Raw genomic sequence first — 24,089 nt, 5'->3', positions numbered from 1 at the left:
GCAGCCAATCAGCGGCCTCAGTGGTCACCAGAGAATGGCTGCAGCTCCTATATACAGTCTATTCACCTCAACACTTGGAGTCAGCAGTGCTTCTTATACACACACACTAATATTATATATATATATATATATATATATATATATATATATATATATATATATACACACACATATATACATACATACCCACACACACTAACACATCCATAAAAACACATTATACAAATCCAAACCATCCAGCCCACACACTACACACATGACATGTAACAGACACTACATTCATCCATTATACACCTGCATTCATACACACACTACATGTACAGTATACTTACCCCCTCTAACAGCATGCTGGGTGTAGTTGTCCTTGTCCGTGGCAGCAGCAGCAGGAGGCTGTGCTCCTCACCCTGCAGCCCTCTCCTCTATCGTCCCGACAGCTCCACACCAGGAAGAGAGAGGAAATCACATGGTACAGAAGGGAGGGTGAAGCTACACACTCCGGAGCATAGCGTCCTGTAACCTCTGTGTGACCCCTGATAGCAGCCATAAGCTGCAGCCAGAGATCACTGACAGAGGCTGCAGGACGCTGTCTGTGCGCTCCTGCACCTAACACTCACTGTAACTGGGGCAGGGGGCCCCTGGGGGATGGGGGCCCTGGGCAACTGCCCTCTTTGACCCCCTCTAACGCCGGCCCTGAGTCTATAACATCAGCGCTGCTGTTACATAGGACTACTACCTATGTACTGTCATGTGGAATCCGTCTGTGTGTAAGAGTGTCCACCCTGCAGTCAACCTGTGGCCAACACAGTAAGAAACTGCAACATGAGCAAGCACCACTTGGATTTTTACTGTCAAGCATTGAACCTCTGTGACTATTAGCAGCCCTCCTAGTGGGTGAATCAGCACTCACATGGGCCAAGATTGACTCATCATCCATCTCCATTTATAACTCAAGTAAGTCCTTAAAGGGGTTATCCAGCGCTACAAAAACATGGCTACTTTTCCCTCTCTCTTGTCTTCAGTTCAGGTCTGGTTTGCAATTAAGCTCCATTTACTTCAATGGAACTGAGTTTGAAACCCCATCCAATCTGGTGACACGAGAAACAAATGGGGTGACTTGTGGGGGGATTCCATCGTATTGTTGCCCTGATGGCTCCCAAGCTGTGACATTGTACCTGAATCCATTCCAGCAAATGCTGCTCTTAAATTTTTTTTAAATGGAGCCCCTTCCCTTCTTAGTACCGCTGTGTGTCTAAAAAGTAGTTTACGACCATGTACGACCAGGGGTATTACCTTACATAAGGGGAATTTCCTACATTTGGATATATTTATTCTCCGTATTTATTGTGAACATGGAAAATTACAAATGATTAAAAAAATCGGTGGAGTCTAAAAATACCAAAATGGGGAATCTTGAAAAAAATCATTGTGCCTATTTTGAGGGGTGTGTGATTTTTAACATAGGGAGATTTTGGGGGGGGGGGGGGATTTATTATATACAGGCCCTTTAGAACTGAAAAAAATAAAATGGTCTTTAACCCCTTCAGGACTGGACTGATTTTGGCCTTCAGGACCAGAGCCCATTTTTTAAAATCCAACCTGTCTTTATGTGGTTATAGCTATGTGATGCTATAACTTTTCTTTCTGATTCTGAGAATGTTTTTTGTGACATATTGTAATTTGGGTAAGTGGTAAATTTTGGCCGATATGCAAAAAAATGCAATTTTTTTCATGAAAAAAATGACAAAATTAGCATTTTTCAAATTTTACATTTTCTGCGGCATAGCTGTGACACCAGGAGGCTACGGGGAAGCCCCCTGAAGTCACAGCTCCATCTCACCGCACAGCCCCGATGGGGGACGAAAGGAGGATTCTCTCTACTTGCAGCACTATAGGTGCTGTGATCGCTATCACTGACGGCCCATGCCGTGCCGCCAACATTAGGATGTTACAGAGCAGAACATCACTTTGGGGCCCAGTGGGCCCCTGAGTAATGTTCTGCCGGGCTGGGCTCTGCCGGGTTCTGCTGGGCGGGCTCAGCTCCTGCCCTGACCATGTCATCCCCCCCCCCCCTCACTGATCTCCTCTGCGCTGACGGCGGCAGCCTCCTCTCCCCCTGCGCGGATCTCTCTTTCATCTCTCTCAGACAGATCCTCTAGCAGGCCAGTAATGACGTCATCGGGCCTGCTGGAGGATCCGTGCGGCAGCTGACAGTCTGGAGAGCAGAGAGGAGAGAGGAAGACCGGTGCCAGGATTAGGTGAGTATATTGGTTTGTTTTGTTTTCTTTTGTGTTCAGGCAATGCAGGAGATCTCTTGCTATGGGGGTAATGCAGGGTGTCCCCTATAGTGTGCCCCTGTCCCCTGTATTATCTGTGGTATTACATAGGACTGCAGGTGACATCTACTACATTATCTGTACTCAGAGATATCACTGTGGTATCTGTGGTGTTACATAGGACTGCAGGTGACATCTACTGCATTATCTGTACTCAGAGATATCACTGTGTTATCTGTGGTGTTACATAGGACTGCAGGTGACTACTACATTATCTGTACTCCGAGATATCACTGTGTTATCTGTGCTGTTACATAGGACTGCAGGGGACATCTACTACATTATCTGTACTCAGAGATATCACTGTGGTATCTGTGGTGTTACATAGGACTGCAGGGACATCTACATTATCTGTACTCAGAGATATCACTGTGTTATCTGTGGTGTTAAATAAGACTGCAGGTCACATCTACTACATTATCTGTACTCAGAGATATCACTGTGTTGTCTGGGGTGTTACATAGGACTGCAGGTGACTACTACATTATCTTTACTCTGAGATATCACTGTGTTATCTGTACTGTTACATAGGACTGCAGGGGACATCTACTACATTATCTGTACTCAGAGATATCACTGTGTTATCTGTGGTGTTACATAGGACTGCATGGACATCTACTACATTATCTGTACTCAGAGATATCACTGTGTTATCTGTGGTGGTACATAGGACTGCAGGGACATCTACTACATTATCTGTACTCAGAGATATCACTGTGGTATCTGTACTCAGAGATATCACTGTGTTATCTGTGGTGTTACATAGGACTGCAGGGACATCTACTACATTATCTGTACTCAGAGATATCACTGTGTTATCTGTGGTGTTACATAGGACTGCAGGGACATCTACTACATTATCTGTACTCAGAGATATCACTGTGTTATCTGTGGTGTTACATAGGACTGCAGGGACATCTACTACATTATCTGTACTCAGAGATATCACTGTCTTATCTGGGGTGTTACATAGGACTGCAGGTGACTACTACATTATCTGTACTCAGAGATATCACTGTGGTATCTGTGGTGTTACATAGGACTGCAGGTGACATCTACTACATTATCTGTACTCAGAGATATCACTGTGGTATCTGTGGTGTTACATAGGACTGCAGGTGACTACTACATTATCTGTACTCAGAGATATCACTGTGTTATCTGTGCTGTTACATAGGACTGCAGGGGACATCTACTACATTATCTGTACTCAGAGATATCACTGTGTTATCTGTGCTGTTACATAGGACTGCAGGGGACATCTACTACATTATCTATACTCAGAGATATCACTGTGTTATCTGTGGTGTTACATAGGACTGCAGGGACATCTACTACATTATCTGTACTCAGAGATATCACTGTGTTATCTGTGCTGTTACATAGGACTGCAGGGGACATCTACTACATTATCTATACTCAGAGATATCACTGTGGTATCTGTGGTGTTACATAGGACTGCAGGTGACATCTACTACATTATCTGTACTCAGAGATATCACTATGTTATCTTTGGTGCTACATAGACATAGGACTGCATGTGACTACTACATTATCTGTACTCAGAGATATCACAGTGTTATCTGTGGCGTTACATAGGACTGCAGGGACATCTCCTACATTATATGTACTCAGGGAATTAAGTTGCTGGAAATGTGCGGAGCCTATGATGTTTGTCTGGCAGGTTCTGATGAGACAACTGTAGCTGGAAGAAATCATCACAGTGGTCCAGGCCAGAGGAAGAGGAAAAGGAAAAGGAAAGTGGCGCCTCAGATCAAAGAGGACGTCACCTGTAAGTTACATTTTTGTATTCAGTAGAACATTATCTGGTAGGGGTGCAACACTGCTCTATGCCATAATACTAACACTGCTTCTTCCTAGTAACCCAAGTAACCCCCCATTTAATCCGCCACTGCCTGCGGATGACACAGGTGCAGCTCCTGCATCTGTGTCATCCCTGTGACATGCCGGCACATCCATCTGCCGTAATGGTGTGCAGATTTGGACGTGCTGGTACGTCCATTTGCGGGAAGGGGTTAAAATCTGAATGAATACCTGATTTACGTGGCATAACTATCTTTCTTATCAAGTGTTGGTAGTGGGGTATGGAAACATAATGAAGCAGCTATACCTACCCAACCCTGTGCCCCCCACAGCACTCACAGACCCCTGCCAGTCCCCTGCAGCTCCCGCACCTGCAATGTCACAAGAAAATTTAATTTTTTGGTATTTATTACAAATAAAGCTGAATGTGTTATGTACGTTAAACATGTAGGCTAGGAAGCGTGGAGGAGGAAGGGGGCATGCATACTGCTGCTCAACCAAGCATCTACAACTCTATAGTATATTGTATAATGAAATGTTTACTTAGCAAATCTTTTTTTACTTAAACAGGTTTTAGACAAAGTATGGAGATTATTACCACTATAGATAATGTCGGGTATGAAAAGAATTTTGATGCAAGGAAATATCTGGAAAGTTACTATGGCGTAGACCCTGAAACCCAGGAAATAGATAAAGAGTCCAAGTTTTTGCTGAAGTTTCTAAGCAATATTTTTGCTTCAGGTAAGTAATAATTATTATCATAAAATGCTCATCTAATATACTACCATAATATTATTAAAGTTCGTTACTGTTGGCAGCGGATCTTTCAGCGTTCACTCGGACTACATTCCAACAAGTGAATACATATAAATAGAGATGAGCGAATCTCGAGCATGCTCGAGTCCATCAGAACCTGAACGTTCGGCATTTGATTAGCGGTGGCTGCTGAAGTTGGATAAAGCCCTAAGGCTATGTGGAAAACATGGATATAGTCATTGGCTGTATCCATGTTTTCCAGACAACCTTAGAGCTTTATCCAAGTTCAGCAGCCCCAGCTAATCAAATGCCGATCCTTCACGTTCGGATCGACTCGAACCCGAACCCGGTTCGCTCATCTCTACATATGAATTGTCAGCATTATCAGAATCCCATCATGGTTGCTTGTGTCTCATCTCCATGCTTGAAGACCAGCAGCAGGAAAATCCCGCCTTCACTTCCTGTCTCTCTCTGCACCTTTACTTTTATTAACAAAACTTTATTAACAACATAAAACTATGTCTGAATACATTTACAGTGGTGCCCTGGATTACGAGCATAATTCATTCCGGGACCGTGCTTGAAATCCAAATCCACTCTTAAACCAAAGCAAATATTCCCATAAGAAATCATAGAAATGCAGACAATTGGTTCCACACCCCAAAAATAATGATTTATTATTCTGAATAACATGTAAAACAGATGAAACAAACATTCAGAAACAGCAGAATATGTGATATTATAAGTTACTGTACAGTAATGGAGAAGATGGGAAACACAAGGGCTGGCAGATACTGCAGGGAGCATGAAGGAATGAGCAGGGCAGAAGTGGGCGCATACATGCAGCACTCTCTGTCCGGGAAGAAAGGGGTTACAGCTATGAAGAGATTTCCTCCACAGTCCTGTCCCCTGATGCAAGCCCCAGCCTGAAGTGGATCTGCTATGGTTTGGAAGGTGAGGGAGACTTCCTGGGTCAGAGTACAGTGCTGTAAACCATGCTATGCAGACCATGCCCCTCCCCCACTCGCGCTACCACCCAGCACAGGGAGCTCTTAAACCAAAGCGATGTTCTTAAACCAAGTCACAATTTTGAAAAACTGTGAGCTCTTAAACCAAAATGCTCTTAAACCAAGGTACCACTGAAATACTTCACAGTAAAGAAGGGCTGGAACATGGCCGCAGGTCTACGTGCAGGCCTGCATGACTGGGGTTTGGAGGTGGGACCTGCACGTGGGTCTGGGCGGGCTAATCCAGCAGAGGGTATATTAGGGGGCAGGGGCCGAGCGGGAGAACATTCGGCGGGAGACCGTTGAGCAGTACGGATACTCCTGCGCTGTCTTCTCTTCAGCATGTCTGAAGTACCTGGCCTCCTGGAGCAGCTTCGGGCTGCTGCCGGCTCCACTGACGGGACCTGGTTGGAGGAGAGGCTCAGGGAGCTGCTGGCAGCTGCTTTCCCAGCGATGGGTCCTTCTCCCTCCCCGATTCCTGAGACCACCCGGCGCCCTGCCCACTGGACCCGACCACCGGCAAGGGACCACCGGCAAGGTTAAGCCCCGAGCAGATAGAAGCAGGGGTCAGGCGGCGCCACTGAGCCCCTCCGGGGGACACTCCCGGCCGAGCCCCGCGGCCTATTGCCTACGTCAGACGGGCTCGGTCTGGAAGGAATCTGTACAGGCGGCCTGGCCCAGCGGTGAGGCGCAGGTCTCCCGGCGCGGGGGCGTGGCCTGCCCGTCCTTCCTCTTCTCCCCCCAGCTAATCCGCGGCAGCGTTATGTTGTAGCACATTTCCAATGCTGTCCTAGCAGCGTCCACAGGCCACAGCCGTGCATCCAGCTGTGCTTCTTGTGGGGTGCTTGATGATGAAAAAAGACCCAGTCCTGCGGTGCTGACAGATCCAGATGTTTGACGTGTGGAGTCTCCTCTGCCAGCTGGTGGGCTCACAGCACCTGCGCAGCCTGGTGAGTGTTTGTCCCTGTCTTACCCTTTTCCAACCCTTTTCTTGCCAACATGGAGGCGGCTTTCCGGTCCATGCTGACAGTGTCCGGCTTCTGGGTTGCTTTTGGGATGGTGCATATTACAGTATGTGGATCATTGTTTGCCCATGGAATATTCCATCTCGTGTGCATACTTCAAGGCTTTGAGCTCGTTCATTGAGTTGGTGGTACAGGACGTGGCTGGTGTCCAGTCCCTCATCCACTATTTGGACGATTTCTTATGTATCGGTCCTGCAGGCTCCCCCATTTGCCGGGCTCTTCTGGACACCTTAGAGGGGGTGACATGGTCTTTCGGCGTCCCCCTTGCTCCCGAAAAAAACGGAGGGGCCTACTATGGATCTGAGTTTCTTGGGAATCACTATTGATTCCAATGCCATGGAGTGTCAGCTGCCGGAGGACAAATTATTGTCCTTGAGGCATGAGGTTGGGCGGGTCAAGGCTTGTAAGAAAGTTCAACTTAAGGTGCTTCAATCGCTGCTGGGGAGGCTGAACTTTGCCTGCAGGATCATCCCTATGGGTCGGGTATTCTGTCGTAGGTTGGCAGCTGCTACCGCAGGGATAAAGGCCCCTCATCATTTTATTCGGTTGACCTGGGACCATAGGGATGATCTGGAGGTGTGGGACAGCTTCTTGAAGCAATATAATGGGAAGTCCCTGGTGATGGCGGAGGTTATGGATAATGCTGATTTTGAACTGTTTACCGATGCGTCAGGGAGCTGGGGCTTCGGAGCCTACTGTCAGGGGCAGTGGTGCGCAGAGAGGTGGCCGGCTGATTGGAAAGGGACGGGATTACAGCGGAACTTGGCCTTTTTGGAGTTATTTCCTGTGGTGGTTTCAGTGTTTTTGTGGGGTGATAAGTTTCGGGATCGAAAGTTTAGGTTCCATTGTGATAGCATGGGGGTTGCGATAGCTCTTAACAATCTGACAGCTTTTTCCCCCCCTGTGGTGCTTGGTGTTGGAATGCTTGCGGTTGAATGCGTGGGTGGTCGCCGTACATGTGCCAGGAAGCCTTAATTCAATTGCGGATTCTCTCTCCCGCTCGCAGTTCGATCACTTTCGGCAGCTGGTTTCCGACGTGGAGATCATCAGTCTGAAGTGCCCGGAGCACCTCTGGGAGATGGGCTGCGGGCGGTGGGACGGTTGATTCGGGCTTCCCTGACTACCGGTAGGTGGGCCTCTTACGAGACAGCATGGCGGCAATGGGAGGAGTGGTGTGAGAGTCTGGGAGGGGTTTCCTCGGAGGAGGGTATGAGAGTGGGCTTGCTTTGCTGGCTGGGTGATATATCGGTCTGGGGGTGGTCGGTGTCTAAAGTTAACCGGGTGCTGGCGGGTTTAGCTTTCGGCTTTAAGTTGCGTCGGTTGCCTGATGCTACCAAGGATTTTGTTGTGGCCCAGGCAGTGAAGGGGTTTAGAAGGGGTAGGTCTGTTAAGGATTCCCACCGGCCTTTGGGTTTCCAGCTGTTAGAGAGGTTGGGGGTGGTGGTGAATGAAGTGTGCTGTTCTCCTTATGAGGCGGCGCTGTTCAGACTGGCGTTTGTGTTAGCCTTCTTTGGTGCCCTCAGGATTAGTGAGCTTGTTGCGCATAGAGGGAATTGGTTGGGTGGGTTGTTGAGGTCTCATGTGCAGATTTATCCGGGCAAGGTAGAATTTTCGATTAGAAAATCCAAAACGGACCAGTTGGGAGCTGGTCGTCGTGTGATACTTGGTGACGTGCTCGGTTCGGAGGTTTGCCCAGTTTGGTGTAAGGAGACGTTCTTGGAATTGCGCCCTTCTGGTACTCTTCCATTATTGTGCCATGCGGATGGGACGTATCTGTCCTGATACCAGTTCACTGTGATTTTTCGGCGATGTTGGTCGGTTTTGAGGTTGGATCCGTCCTGTTTTTCTCCACATTCATTTAGGATAGGGGGCGGCAACGGAAGCTTCCAGCTGGGGTCTGGGAGCGGATGAGGTTAAAAGAATAGGGCGTTGGGAGTCTGACCGTTATAAAAGTTATGTTCGCCCACATTACGTTTAAATTAAGTGTGCAATGTAAGGAAGGGGGTAGGGTTGGGGGGGGTAGGGGTCAGGGGTTACGAGGTCTTCGGCAGGTGGTGCGTTATGTCTTCCCTGTGTTTTCCTTTTTTTAGATGTACCCCCAGGCTTAGTTTGGATATTCGGGCACTCCTAGGTGGTCCAGGGCGCTCGGCGTGCGGATGTCCGCCAGATCAGGAGGCAACTCGTTTTTTCTCGGAAAGTGGCGGTCATCAGATGGCTAGGTTTAAGTGCCATGGTGTGGAGCAGGGTTTTGCTGGAGATGCATCGTTTTGTTGGGTTGGATCGACCCCCTGAGGTATTAGTTCTCCATGTGGGAGGAAATGATTTAGGCGTTCGCCCTATGCGGGAGCTGATTAGGGATATAAGGAACGATCGGTTTAGGCTGTTCCTGCGGACGATCATTGTGTGGTCAGAAATTGTTCCGTGGACGACTTGGCGCACAGCCAGATTAGTCGAGAGGCTGAATAAGGCCAGAATTAAAGTTAACAGGGCAATCTCCGGGTTTGTGACGTGGAACCCGGGTGTTGCCGTGCGGCATGTGGAATTAGAGAGTGGCCAGGAGGGATTTTGGTTGAGGGACGGGGTTCATTTGACCGCGATTGGTATCGATCTTTCGGCTTTGGCTTTGCAGGACAGAATTGAAAGGGCATTACAGTTGTGAGGTTACTCGCAGGCTTGAGGTAGTCAAGGCCTACTCATAAATGGCAGGGGAGTTCCTTGTAGTTGGAGGTCAAATTGGTGGGGGGATGGGGGGATCATCGTGGGGTATGACCCTCCCCCTCAATAATGATTAAGGCATTTTAAAGGTCTGGCACATTAAGGGGCTCTCTTAGGTGTATCACCAAAGAGCAGGAGTTGGTCTTGGTAGCCATACATGGCTTGGTGTCTCTGAGTCAGGCTGGGCGGCTGGAGGCAAATAACAACAGGGATTAATAATTAGAAGTGGGCGTCAGACTTATTGGTAACTACAAGGACCTCCTCCTGGGCTATGGTAACTTGTGCTAGTTTTATAATAAAGTTATTTGGGTTAGTTGCAATAAACTTATGTAAATTGTTTGTATGTTTTATATAAATAAACATTGGCTGCTGTGGCCATATTTAGCCAAAGTCTCAGTGTTTTTTGGGGGAAAAGGGGTTGGGGGGAGGGGAAAGGGGTTGCGGGGTGGAAGGGGAGGGTTGGCATTGTGGGGTGTGGTTCTCTGGGACCATACTCTACAATACCAAAGTCATGTAGTTGTTGTTATACACAGAATGAACACACAATATTAAAACAGTTACCATAGAAGTTTTTAGTATGCCCCACACATGCATAGTCACCTTGCAGATGTGAACAAGGCTTTAGGCTGCTGGTGATACTGGCTTTCCATAGAACCTCCAAGATGCTGAAATTGCGACGGCTTCACCAACTCCTCGCTCCCCCTCCCATCCCTATCCCTGCTTGATTGATGGTCACCTAGAAACTCACCTAGAGTCCTGACTGCCTAACAAGAAGGTAAAAGGATTTGAGGGGGAACAAAGAGGTGTTACAGCCCTCAACACTTCAGGGTCTCTCTGACACTTTGCACTGAAGAATAATAGCATGTATCTATGTTATGGAATTATAGACAGATATATGAAAGGTACCATGTGTCTCCTTGTCCTAACAGCCATCTAACCTGAATTGCAGCTGACTTACAGCAGATTCACTCTAAAGGGGTTATCCAGCAAAAATCTTTTTCTTTCAAATCAATGGATTTAAGAATGTTACAGATTTCTATTTAAAAATCTCAAGTCTTCCCATACTTATGAGCTTCTAATACTTCATAGCTGCTGTATGTCCTGCAGGAGATGTTGTTTTCTTTTCAGCCAGACACAGTGCTCTCTGCTGCCATCTCTGGCCGAGACAGGAACTGTCCAGAGCAGGAGAGGTTTTCTATGGGGATTTGCTGCTGCTTTGGACAGTTCCTGTTTCGTACAGAGGTGGCAGCAGAGAGCACTGTGTCAGACTGAAAAGAAAAAAAAACACTTCCTGCAGGACATATAGCAGCTATAAAGTATTAGAAGACTTGAGAGTTTTAAATAGAAGTAAATTACGAATCTATATAACTTTCTGAAACCAGCTGATTTGAAAGAAAAAGATTTTCGCTGGATAAGCCCTTTAACTTCTCCGTTTACTTGACCAATGATACTAATTGAAAGTGAGGTTGGTATTAGACGTCAAACACATTTTTTTTTTTTTTTCTGATCAGGTCGTGTGAAAGGTCAAAGCTTCATTGAGTTTGGTGTTGGTCCCACTATACATTATATCCTCTCTGCATGTGAAACCATTGAAAAGATCTATTTGACTGATTATTTCCAAGGCAACCTAGATGAAATTAAGAAATGGCTGAATTATGAAGAGGATGCATTCGATTGGTCTCCTTACTTAAGATATGTCTGTGATCTTGAAAGTAATGGGTAAGTAAGGCCTGATGGTGAAGCAACAAGCATGATTTGTTTGGGTGCATTGTTGTCACTTTATGTTATGTAACATTCGGCATTTGATTAGCTCTTCTCTTGTGCTCAAGACCGCTAGACAGGGCCGCTGCCCCGCTTGCTTCTGTGATCTGAACTGTAACTATGAGCACTCGTAATGAGCGCTCACAGTTACATGCAGCAGCAGCACTGACAGGGCGGGAGCTATTGGCTCCCTTCCGGTCAGTCACTCTTGTGGCCGCAGGAAGTGTTTCCCCTGCGGTCACAAGTGGCCGCTCTGTCCTTGTGGTGCCGGTGCTCCAGTGACATCACTGGAGCATCGGCGCCAGGACAAGGGGAGCGCGGCCTCTTGTGACTGCAGGGAAAACCCTTGCGTCCACAAGAGTGAAGAGAAGAGACGCCCGGACCCAGGTGAGTATAAGTGTTTGTTTTATTGTGTTATAAACTATATGGGAGGGGGAGCACACAGGGGCCTGTGTAACTGGGGGAGCGCACAGTGGGGCTATATAACGGGGAAGACACAGGGGGGCTATATATAACTGGGGGAGCACATAGGGGGGCTATAGACTACTGGGGCATCACAGAGGGGTCTATATACTACTTGGGTAAGCACATAGGGGGGCTATAGACTACTGGGGCATCACAGAGGGGTCTATATACTACTTGGCTAAGCACACAGGGGGTCTATATACTACTTGGGGCAGCAAAATGTGGTCTATATATAACTGGGAAAGCACACAGGAGGTCTTTATCCAAGTGGGGGAGCACACAAGGGTGGTATATACTACTGGGGGAGCACACAGGGGGTCTATATACTACTGGGGTAGCACACAGGGAGTCTATATACTACTGGGGGAACACAGGGCTCTGTATACTACTGGTGGGGCACACAGGGGTTCTATATACTACTGGGGGCAGCACACAGGGGGTCTATATATAACGGGGAGCACACAGGGGGTCTATATATAACTGGGGGAGCACACAGGGGGGCTATATATAACTGGGGGCAGCACACAAGGGGTCTATATACTGCTGGAGGAGCACACTATGGTCTATATAATACTGGGGGAGCACACAGGGGGTCTATATACTACTCGGGGAACCACGCAGGGTGTTTATTTACTACTGGAGGAGCACACAGGGGTCTATATCCAAGTGGGGGAGAACACAGGAGGTCTATATCCAAGGGAGGGAGGACACAGGGGGGCTATATACCACTGAGGGAGCACACAAGGGGTCTATATACTAGTGGGGGAGCACACAGGGGGTATATGCAACTGAGGCAGCACACGGGGTATATACGACTGGGGGCAGAACACAGGGGGTTTATATACAACTGGGACAGCTCACAGGGGGTCTATATACTTTTGGGGGAGCACACGGGGGCTATATATAACTAGGGGAACACACAGGCGTCTATACACTACTGGGGGAAGCACACAAGGGGTATATACTACTAAGGGGAAGCACACAAGCGGTATATACTAGTGGCGGCTGCGCACAAGGAGTATATACTACTGGGGGCAGCACACAGCGGTCCATTGTTGTGGAGTGCGTGTCGAGGGGGGGGGCCCAGACATAACTTTGCTTGGGGCCCCAGAAATGCCAAGACCGCCCCGCTATATCCACCCTCTCCACGGAGCGGGTAGACAGCGGGAATCATTGTCGAGGGTTTGTACGAACCCGAACCGAAGCAGGTTTGGACCATCCCTAGTGGTGGCTGCTGAACTTGGATAAAGCTCTAAGGTTGTCTGGAAAACATGGACACAGCCAATGACTATATCCATGTTTTCCACATAGCCTTAGGGCTTTATCCAAGTTCAGCAGCCACCACTAATCAAAGGCCAAACATTCGGGTTCGGATCAAGTCGAGCATGCTCGAGGTTCGCTCATCTCTAATACTTATACTAACACATTCAGATAGCATTGGGTTGGCTTAAAGGGGTTATCCAGGCTTAGAAAAACATGGCTAAACTCTCCAGTTTAGGTTGGTTTTTGCAGTTCAGTTTCATTGAAGTGAATAAGGGCCCTAATAACACGGGGCGATTATCTCTGCCCAATCAGGCAGTTTCGGGCAATATTGCACCATGTAATAAAGAAAACGATCAGCTGAAGACCTGATCATTGGCTGATCTTTGTCTTTCAGGAGGTTTTCGATCACTGGCTGTGGCTCTGCCCGTCTCGAGCAGTGATTGGCTGAGCGGCTTTTCACTGCAAAATGTCTCAGAGGTGCCAGCAGCGGCTGCATGGACATCATTTACAATATATATACACAGCCCTTGGTGCACGATCGTCGAGACATTTAATAGGCTCTGTAACGGAGCACCGGTATAGCAGATTGAGACTCTCTTACACTGCTCATCGGACACAGCTCCTATACAATCACTCTTACATAAAGCATAGACCATAGGACCTGTAGACAATATGGCTTCTTACTCTAAATCACAAGATTAACTCTTATTTCAATCTCTCCCTCCAGACCTGAAATAAACGTAAGTTTTATGCAACTTAGGAGATGTAACTGTGTAGCAACATTAACCCCTTAATGACACAGGGCGTACATTTACGACCCAGCTGCCTAGGCCTTAACGCAGGAGGGCGTAAATGGGCGGTCCCGGGCTATGGAGCGGGCTCACAAGCTGATTAACGCCCGCCATTAACCCCTTAAATGCCGCGATCGCCCCGTGACCGCAGCGTTTAAGTATAAGTAACTAGAGCTGCGGGGGTCCCGATCGCATTTCCTGACTGCCTGAGGTCTTCTTACCTCCGTGCAGTCCTCGGATCGGTCCTCTGATTCAGCCTGCCACAGGCAGGCTCTATCAGAAGATCACAGATAACACTGATCCCTGCAATGCTATGGCATAGCAGAGATCACTGCATGTAATCTAATGTATGTCATTGATAGTTCCCTAAGGGGACTATAAAAGTGAAAATAATTAAATGAATAAATGTTTTACAAAATGCCCCAAAGCCCCTCCCCCAATAAAAGTGAAAATCATCCCCCCTTCCCATTTTATTTATAAAACACATAAAAATAATAAAGTTAATTAACATATTATATACCATAATTGTCCGATCTATTAAAATAAAACAATATTATTCCTACACGGTGAACAGCATGAAAGAAAGCTGTAAAAATACGCAGAGATTGCTTTTTTTAATGACATTTTATGTATAAAAAAATTAATAAAAAGCGATCAATACGTTTGATCTATAAAAAAAAAAGTTACAAATAAAAACTAGAGATTATGGCGCAAAAAATAACACCCCATATGACCCCGTAGGTGAAAAAATAAATGCACTATAGGAGTTATAATAGGAAAATTTTAAATATGCCTATTTGCAAAAAAAAAAAAAAGTTTTACTACTAATAAAAATAGTAAAACGTAAGAAAACCTAGTAACCATGCATATCGCTGTGCTCAGACTCACCCATAAAATAAAGGAAAAATGCCAACAAAGTGGATTACGTAAACATGGAAGCTCCCCAAAATTTCACCCCATAAATGGTATTTTGGGGTTCTGTTATTCATTTTATGGCAGATTGAAAGATGCCATTACAAAGTACACCTGCTCCTGAAAAAAACAAGCCCTAACATGGCCCTGTAGGTGGAAAAATAAGCGTTATGGGACTATGGGGCGAGGCAAAAGTGACAATTGGCCCAGTCCTTAAGGCCATTTCAGGCTCTGTCCTTAAGGGGTTAAAGGGGAACTCCAGGTAGAGGTTAAAAAAATGAAACTTCTGCCGAAGCATAAAGCATTACTTACCCAGTTTTGAAACTACAAAGAATCCATTTTTTTTTTTTTTTTTTTTTTTTTTTTTTGGGGTGGGGGTGGGGGTCTGTTTTGTGTTTCTAAACTTCCTGGTTGATCAGTTCCCAGAATGCAGTACTGGTTCCAGAGTGCAATGCTTTCCCTCCGCTGTTCATCACAGTCCTCCATCCAGCCCATTCCCTGCCCAAATCTGTTGCAGAACATCTAGGCTGTATTCACATATTGCAGTTTCATTGTGTTACTGAATTATTTGCAGTACTTTATCATTTCACTGTTGTCCCACCCACACAGCACACTGTATTCTCTACCTGTAACACCACACAGCACTGTATTCTCTACCTGTAACACCACACAGCACGCTGTATTCTCTACCTGTAACACCACACAGCACTGTATTCTCTACCTGTAACACCACACAGCACGCTGTATTCTCTATCTGTAACACCACACAGCACGCTGTATTCTCTACCTGTAACACCACACAGCACTGTATTCTCTACCTGTAACACCACACAGCACGCTGTATTCTCTACCTGTAACACCACACAGCACACTGTATTCTCTACCTGTAACACCACACAGCACTGTATTCTCTACCTGTAACACCACACAGCACGCTGTATTCTCTACCATGGGTTCTTTGCCGGGGGTAGCAGCTCCATGACCCTTTATTTATCTAGGCACCGAGATTTACACATTCCCTTCCTGTGTTGCTCTGGGTGATATATATATTTTCTGCCTTATACATCTACATATCTTTTATGGTTTGGCATTCAGGTTTTTTGCTTTGCCGATATTTTGGATTTATATTATTATTGTTATGATGATGTTTTTGACTTTATTCTTCATCTGATTTAGTGTTCTCTTCGTTTAATTCTGTTTCTACAGGCTACATTGGTCTCTTACATTGAGTGCCTAGGGACTTTATTCCCTTACTTGTTTACATTCCATATATTCTATTTGGGTCACGTTGACAATATTATTTGTTTGCTACTCCCCGTAGGTCTGATACCCTTCATCATTAGTGTGGGTAGACCGTAGATTTGCATGTTCCTGATAGGAATTTTTAAATGTTTTTAAGTGTATTGTGTATTGTTTTTTGTGAGTGTTTTTTGTGAGTATAATTAACTAATAAATATTATATATATATTTTTCTGTACATATATCTTTATACATTTATTATATGGTGGAGTGCACTCTTTAACGTTTGTCTAGCTCTTTGTCTCTTTGTGGGTTAGTATTCTCTACCTGTAACACCACACAGCACACTGTATTCTCTACCTGTAACACCACACAGCACACTGTATTCTCTACCTGTAACACCACACAGCACTGTATTCTCTACCTGTAACACCACACAGCACGCTGTATTCTGTACCTATAACACCGCACAGCACGCTGTATTCTCTACCTGTAACACCACACAGCACGCTGTATTCTCTACCTGTAACACCACACAGCACGCTGTATTCTTTACCTGTAACACCACACAGCACCCTGTATTCTCTACCTGTAACACCACACAGCACCCTGTATTCTCTACCTGTAACACCACACAGCACACTGTATTCTCTACCTGTAACACCACACAGCACACAGTATTCTCTACCTGTAACACCACACAGCACGCTGTATTCTCTACCTGTAACACCACACAGCACGCTGTATTCTCTACCTGTAACACCACACAGCACACAGTATTCTCTACCTGTAACACCCCACAGCACTCTGTATTCTCTACCTGTAACACCACACAGCACCCTGTATTCTCTACCTGTAACACCACACACCACACTGTATTCTCTACCTGTAACACCACACAGCACGCTGTATTCTCTACCTGTAACACCACACAGCACGCTGTATTCTCTACCTGTAACACCACACAGCACGCTGTATTCTCTACCTGTAACACCACACAGCACGCGTTATTCTCTACCTGTAACACCACACACCACACTGTATTCTCTACCTGTAACACCACACAGCAAGCGGTATTCTCTACCTGTAACACCACACAGCACACACTGTATTCTCTACCTGTAAGACCACACAGCACGCTGTATTCTCTACCTGTAACACCACACAGCACACACTGTATTCTCTACCTGTAACACCACACAGCACGCTGTATTCTCTACCTGTAACACCACACAGCACGCTGTATTCTCTAACTGTAACACCACACAGCACGCTGTATTCTCTACTTGTAACACCACACAGCACGCTGTATTCTCTAACTGTAACACCACACAGCACCCTGTATCCTCTACCTGTAACACCACACAGCACACTGTATTCTCTACCTGTAATACCACACAGCACGCTGTATTCTCTACCTGTAACGCTGATATTGGAATAAAGTAAATAACTTTTTGAATTTTTTTTTTCTTTTCATTTCCACGCACATATTATGATCAAGCATCTTTTATCTTTGAAGTTGAGCCCCACAATAAGGCTCTGATCCTCTCTGCCGTTTAGCATCATTTACTTCACTATTACTTACTATTGTTACTGCATTATCTTTTTGAATACCCTGCAGTACTGCAATGACCAGGGCCGGCGTCAGCACCCGGCTAACTAGGGCAAATGCCGGGGCCCACAGCTCCTCTAGGGGCCCACTCCCGTTTGTTACTACATTTGTTTGTTGGTAAAAAAGAAAAAAAAAGTGTAGTAACAGAGAGGACTGGGCCCCTAGAGGCCGCATGTGACAGTTAGGGGCCACGCCGATACATACTGGGGTCCCCGGGCACCTGTCTTCCTTCACAAATCTTCCCTACAGCCGAGTAGGAAAGGACCTTTGAGTGTGAAGGACCTTTGATGATGTCACGGGTCATGTGATCGGACACCTGACCTGATAGAGGGCAGCACGGTAGGCTCTGCAAACTAAGTGTTCTGTATGCGCTGGTTTCTAGTTGTTTTGTGTATAGAGGTCCTGCTGTAATATATATATATATATCTATTACAGCAGGATATATATATGTTACAGCAGGACCTCTATACACAAAACAACTAGATATCTGTATCTATCTATGTATCTATCTATGTATCTATCTATTATCTATCTATCTATGTATCTATCTATCTATCTATCTATCTATCTATCACCTATCTATCTATAGTATATACTATCTATTATCTATCTATCTATCTTCTATCTATCTATCTATCTATCTATCTATCTATCCATCTATCTACTATCTATTATCTATCTCCTATCTACCTATCTATCTATCTATCTATCTATCTATCTATCTATCTATCTATCTATCTATCTATCTATCTTCTATCTCTCTCTGTCTCTCTCTCTATCATATGAACATGGTGAGACCTCTAGTTCTCCTATATACAGGTCCTGTAGTGATGTTCAGTGTGTATGTATATATATATATATACACTGTATATCACTGCAGGACCTGTATATAGGAGAACTAGGGGTCTCACCATGTTTATATATATATATATATATATATATATATATATATATATATAATGCTGGTGCTGCTAGTTCTCGTGTATACAGCTCCTGCTCTGTGTGTGTGCGCATGTGTATATATATATATATATATATACACACACACACACACACACACACACACAGCAGGAGCTGCATACAGGAGAGATCAGGAGATACAGGAGGAGAAAGATATGCAGCAGCCGCATGTTTCTTTTGCTGCAAATCTTTCCTCACCTGTCTCTCCATGATTTGCTCCTCAAAGGGGCCCGCCGAGGCTCTGTCGCCCGAGGGCCCACAAAAAGCTGGAGATGGCCCTGGCAATGACACTCCAACATGTGTGAACATAACCCTAATTTCACTGCACGCTTCTGCACAATCAGTGAAATCAATGCAACACCTGCTTCTGGCCAGTCAGAGATGGTAAATCACTCAGGAGATTGGGGGATCCAGCCAAGCCTCCTGTGACATTACGCCCTGCCCCCTGTCTGCATCATCAGCCTGTGCTCAGCAAACACACACAATGTGAGACAGAGGCATGGAAGATTTGTCTTCTAAGGGGGGAGAGCAGAAGGAGCAGGAGACAATGTGAATTAGCACAGAGGCCAGTTTACTTCATTTACTACATTTCCTGGATTTCTATTAGCTACCAGTGTGGCAGAACCGTACAGAACCGTATTCGGAGCAGTTAGATTGATGCTCTGCTAGTCAAATCTGTTAAAAAGTTGTTGTGGTTGGCTCAGAGGGCTACAGCTGCCATAGTAGCTAATCAGCACCCTGCAGACATGTTAGGCGCCGGAGAATTTGTTTGTTTTTAGTTCAGGAATAGGGCACCCAGCATCATGAATGTAGTAAGGTACTGTAATGCATACAGCATTGCCATTTACCTTACAGATGCTGTAGCACCATGATGTTGTGTTGCTATACAGGTGAGGTCTTTTATCCATACTGTAAACCTAGGCTGGTGTCTCCCAATCATGGATACTCTGAGGTTCTCTGGAAACATAGAGGTTTCCCAAAAGCTATGTATGGTGAAACCTGAGCGATGAGAATCCTACTAATATAGGATTTTAGATTTACATTTTTAGGCCACGTTCACACTGTTTTTTTTTTTTTTTTTATTAAACAATTGCCTTTGTTGCAGGTGCAATAACGACCGTTGTTTAACCCTTCGAGAACCAAGCCCAAAATGACCCAGTGGACCGCACAAATTTTCATTTTTGCGTTTTGGTTTTTTCCTCCTCCCCTTCTAAGAGCTCTAGCACTTTCAGTTTTCTATCTACAGGGCCATGAGAGGCCTTGTTTTTTACAGGAATAGTTGTACTTTGTAATAGCATCTTTCATTTTACCATAACATGTATGATGGGATCCCAAAATTATTATTTATGAAGATATAAATTGGTGAAATCGTAAAAAAGAATGCAATATGGTAACGTTTGAAGGGTTCCTGTGTCTACGTAATGCACTATATGGTAACAGCGACATAATACTATTATTCTATAGGTCAGTCCGAACACAACCATATGCAGGCTACACAGATTCTCTAATGTTATATATTCTTTTTATTAATGAAATCCTTTTTTTGCAATTAATTATTAATAAAGTGGTCCTATTGTGACGCTTATAACAGTTTTATTTTTTCACCTACGGGGTTGTATGGGGTGTCATTTTTTGGGCCGTGATCTCTAGTTTTTATTAATACCATATTTGTGAGATCGGACGTTCTGATCGCTTTTTATAAAGAAAATTTTTATATATAATGTAACAAAAAATTAGCAATCCTGGCACTTTTTTCCCTCTTTTTGTTTACACCGTTCGCGATGCTACTTGTTATATTTTAATAGATTGGACAATTACACACGCTATGGTATATTATATGTTTATTTATTTATTTTTATATGTTTTATTTATATAATGGGAAAGGGGGGTTATTTTAACTTTTATTGGGGGAGGGGCTTTGGGGTATTTTTAAAAACAGTTTTACAGTTTTTTTTTTTACTTATTTTAAGTCCCCCTGGGGAACTTTTACATACAGTTATTACATTATATACACTGTACAATGCTATACCATAGGCATAGCATTGATCAGTGTAATAGGCCTGTGGCAGACTCAATGAGCAGATCGCGGATCGGACCGCACGGAGGAAGGTAAGAGACGTCTGGCGGTCCGTTAAAACAATCAGGACCCTTGCAGTCACACTGCTGGGGTCCCAATCGGTAAAAGACAGGGGCTGCCCCTGTCACTTACACTTAAACACCCCCATGTTAAAGGGGTTAATGGTAGGCTGCAGCGTGATCGCTGCAGCCTGTCATTAACGGTGAGGGCTGGGCTGCTCATTGCTGCTGGCCCCCACCTGCCATGAAGCACGCTCCACTCCGGAGCGTGCTTCATAGCAGCACAAACACCCAGGACGTACAGTTACGCCCTGGGCCGTCTGGTGACAGACTTCCAGGGCGTAACTGTATGCCAAGGGTCATCTAGGGGTTAATGACAGCAGCCGATTACATTGCAGCCTATGTAACCACGGCCGTAGTATATACACTCTCTGCAGCTGCACAAAATAATTGACAGGTCTGTTTTGTGCGGCTGCTATTCATTGAACAGCGGCCACACAAAATAGACTGTGCACACAATGTAAGGTACGGCTCCCGGCCATACTTTACATTGTGGTCTATGGCTAATTGGAGTGTTGGCACACCCGAATGTGCCCGCATTCCAATTCAAATAAAGCAATGTTTACCCAGTAGTATCGGCTGGGTGAACATCTGAGACATTGGCCATTGTTTGACACTTCAAACACCGGCCGTGTCAAGCAACAGCCAATGTTCATGCTACGTCTGAACATGGCCTTAAACCTGAAAACAAATGCCATTGACAAGGTTGTATAAAACGACCAGTATTAACAGCGGTGGCTAAAGAAGTTGGATGCAGCCCTAGGGAGTCTGGGAAAACTTAGATACAGCCTATGGCTATGTTCACACGTAGTAAGACACCGGCTGTTCCGTGATCTGGCCGGGTCATGGAACGGCCAGTGTCAGAGAAGATCATCTCGGCAGTTACTGCAGTACTGGCCGGATGATTTTCACTGCTGCTGAATTCGGATGCAGGCACGCACCCAAATTCCCCGCTGCTCACAATTGTGTGCACTGATGAATAGCGGCCGAAGAAAACTGACATGTTAGTTTTTTGCGGCGCCGCTAGGGATCCCAGCTGGAGTGTATACTATGTATATACACTCCGGCCAGGATTCCCTTAGATGCAGCACTACGTAAGTACCGTATTAATCACGGCCATTGTTGCAAATCGGCAACTACGGCTGTGATTACTTTGTTACTTACGTAGTGTGAAAATAGTCTATAGCTGCATCCAATGTCTTCAGCCACTGGTGTTTAAATGCAGATTGATTGGACTTGAGCATGCTCGCCTAGCATGTGTAGTACTGTTTATGGTTTGAGGGGGGAAATTAAAGGACAACTCCCACGAAAAAATGTTTTAGCTTATTTAACACACATTACAAAGTTATATAACTTTGTAATGTGGTTAAATACCCGGTCTGGCCCCCTTCCCCCACTTTCGGACCCCCGACACCCCCGCCCGGAAGTTAAAGAATATATACATTACCTATTACGATCGTCACGGTCCTCTTCTCCTGGGCGGCATCTGGTGACAACGACGTCAGAGCCGGGGGGCGGTCCGGGTCTTCTTCCTCCTCGGCGTCTTCATAGAGAGTGAATGGGACGGAAAAGGCTGCTGGTGCACATGCGCACCAGCAGCCTTTTCATTGGCTGGAGCGCATCACATGGCTTCCAGCTTGCTCAGCCCTGATTGGCTGAGGTTGCTGGAAGCCATGTGATGCGCTCCAGCCAATGAAAAGGCTGCCGGTGCGCAAGCGCATTGGCAGCCTTTTCCATCCCCAGGACCCGGAAGTCAGAGACATCGCTGGACGGCGGACGGCGGTGACGGTGAGGCGGATGGCGGGCGAATGGAGTGGCGATCGTCACCGGAGGGATGGTGAGTATGGTGTCTGTGTCTGTCTGTGTTTTTTTTTGGGGGGGGAGGGTCCTGCGGGAGTTGTCCTTTAAATGCTGACAAACTTTTAGTCCTTAACCCTGTAAATTCTGCATAGATATCTGGGCACTAAAATGATGATGTACTTGGGGCCACATCAAATATTTTGTCAGTTCTCATACTAAATTATCCTCTTTCTTTCCTAGCTCAACCCCTAAAAGTAAGGAGAAGAAGATAAGAAACAAAGTTTCTCTAATAAAGGGTGATGTCACCTTAAGCAACCCTCTACACCCTAATTCTCTACCTCTGACTGACTGTGTATTACTGACAGGCTGCCTTATATGCACCTGCAAAAATTTTACAGACTTTAAAATTGTTCTTAAAAACATTGTATCTATGATCAAACCAGGAGGACACCTGATTATCATTGATTACATAGGAGCGTCATATTACCATGTCGGGGACGTCACATTTCCATTGTTGACACTTGATGAAAACATTGTCCGAGAGGCGGTGGCTGAGAGTGGCTGCAAGTTGGAAGAGTTTCAACTGTTTACTGATTTTCAGGTTCCCTTTGAGATATTTGATTGTAAAACTGTATTCTGCCTCCTTGCCAAAAAACTATAAGGCACATGGTAGAATTCTGTCAGATATTTGATGTCTATTGACTAGAGATGAGTGAATCTACAGTAGTAATGAAGCAAAGCACTTTGTTCCGCTTGGCCATCAGTTTTCAGGCTGCTGCTTTTGAACTCTGCTCCGGGTGCCTGGAAGTGCTGGATACAGTTCTGAGAGAAGTTTACCAGGACTGCATCCAGCTTTTCCAGGCACCTGGAGTTCAAAAGGAGCAGTCTGAAAGCCAACGGCTGAGCGTAACAAAGCTCTTGGTACTACTGTAGATTTGCTCATCTCTACTATTAACCATATTTACTGTATCATTAAATCCTCATACTATGCTATGTTTTTGACTCATTAAGTGTTGTAATACCAGACCTAACCACATGGTGTGCTCAGGGGCGTAGCTAATGTCTCTTGGGCCCTGGTGCAAGAGGTCAACTTGGGCCCCCCCCCTTTCTCGATGCTATTGGTATATATATATATATATCTCAAGACTGATATTACCAATAATACCAGTATACAGGAAATATTATCACCATACATATTACCGCCACACTGTTACTAAACAAATCCTGTTTACTGAGACTAATATTCCCAATATTACCAGTACAAAAGGGGAAATATTACCGCCACACCACAACCATTACCACCATATTGTTACTGACCAAATCTGGTATACTAAATCCAATAAAACACAGTACCAGATTACAAGTAACAAATAATTCCACCACATACTGACTAATACCACCACATACTAACTAACACCCCGCTGCTACTGACTAATACCACCACATACTGACTAACACCACCACATACTGACTAACCCCACCGCTGCTAC

The 24,089-nt window shown here is 45.4% G+C and overlaps 1 protein-coding gene across 1 annotated transcript; it reads left to right on the top strand.

The window, feature by feature from the left end:
- The first annotated feature begins 887 nt into the window (after nucleotides 1-887).
- LOC138769987 (nicotinamide N-methyltransferase-like) lies at nucleotides 888-23,260 on the top strand. The gene is made up of 4 exons (XM_069948792.1): nucleotides 888-951; nucleotides 4,728-4,898; nucleotides 11,172-11,379; nucleotides 22,840-23,260. Exons 2-4 carry the CDS (start codon nucleotides 4,742-4,744, stop codon nucleotides 23,258-23,260), a joined length of 786 nt encoding a protein of 261 aa, XP_069804893.1. The 5' UTR covers nucleotides 888-951; nucleotides 4,728-4,741.
- Nucleotides 23,261-24,089: the final 829 nt, after the last annotated feature.

Source organism: Dendropsophus ebraccatus, chromosome 12 (genome assembly GCF_027789765.1).
Source record: "Dendropsophus ebraccatus isolate aDenEbr1 chromosome 12, aDenEbr1.pat, whole genome shotgun sequence".
Lineage (NCBI taxonomy): Eukaryota > Metazoa > Chordata > Amphibia > Anura > Hylidae > Dendropsophus > Dendropsophus ebraccatus.
This window is presented reverse-complemented; position numbering and strand designations above follow the sequence as displayed.

What these genes read in the sequence shown, in the direction of transcription:
- LOC138769987 (XM_069948792.1), top strand. Translation starts at nt 4,742, where the DNA reads ATGGAGATTATTACCACTATAGATAATGTCGGGTATGAAAAGAATTTT. An exon ending in AAGCAATATTTTTGCTTCAG is followed by an intron (nt 4,899 to 11,171) that starts GTAAGTAATAAT and finishes TTTTCTGATCAG; the next exon opens with GTCGTGTGAAAGGTCAAAGC. An exon ending in TGTGATCTTGAAAGTAATGG is followed by an intron (nt 11,380 to 22,839) that starts GTAAGTAAGGCC and finishes TTTCTTTCCTAG; the next exon opens with CTCAACCCCTAAAAGTAAGG.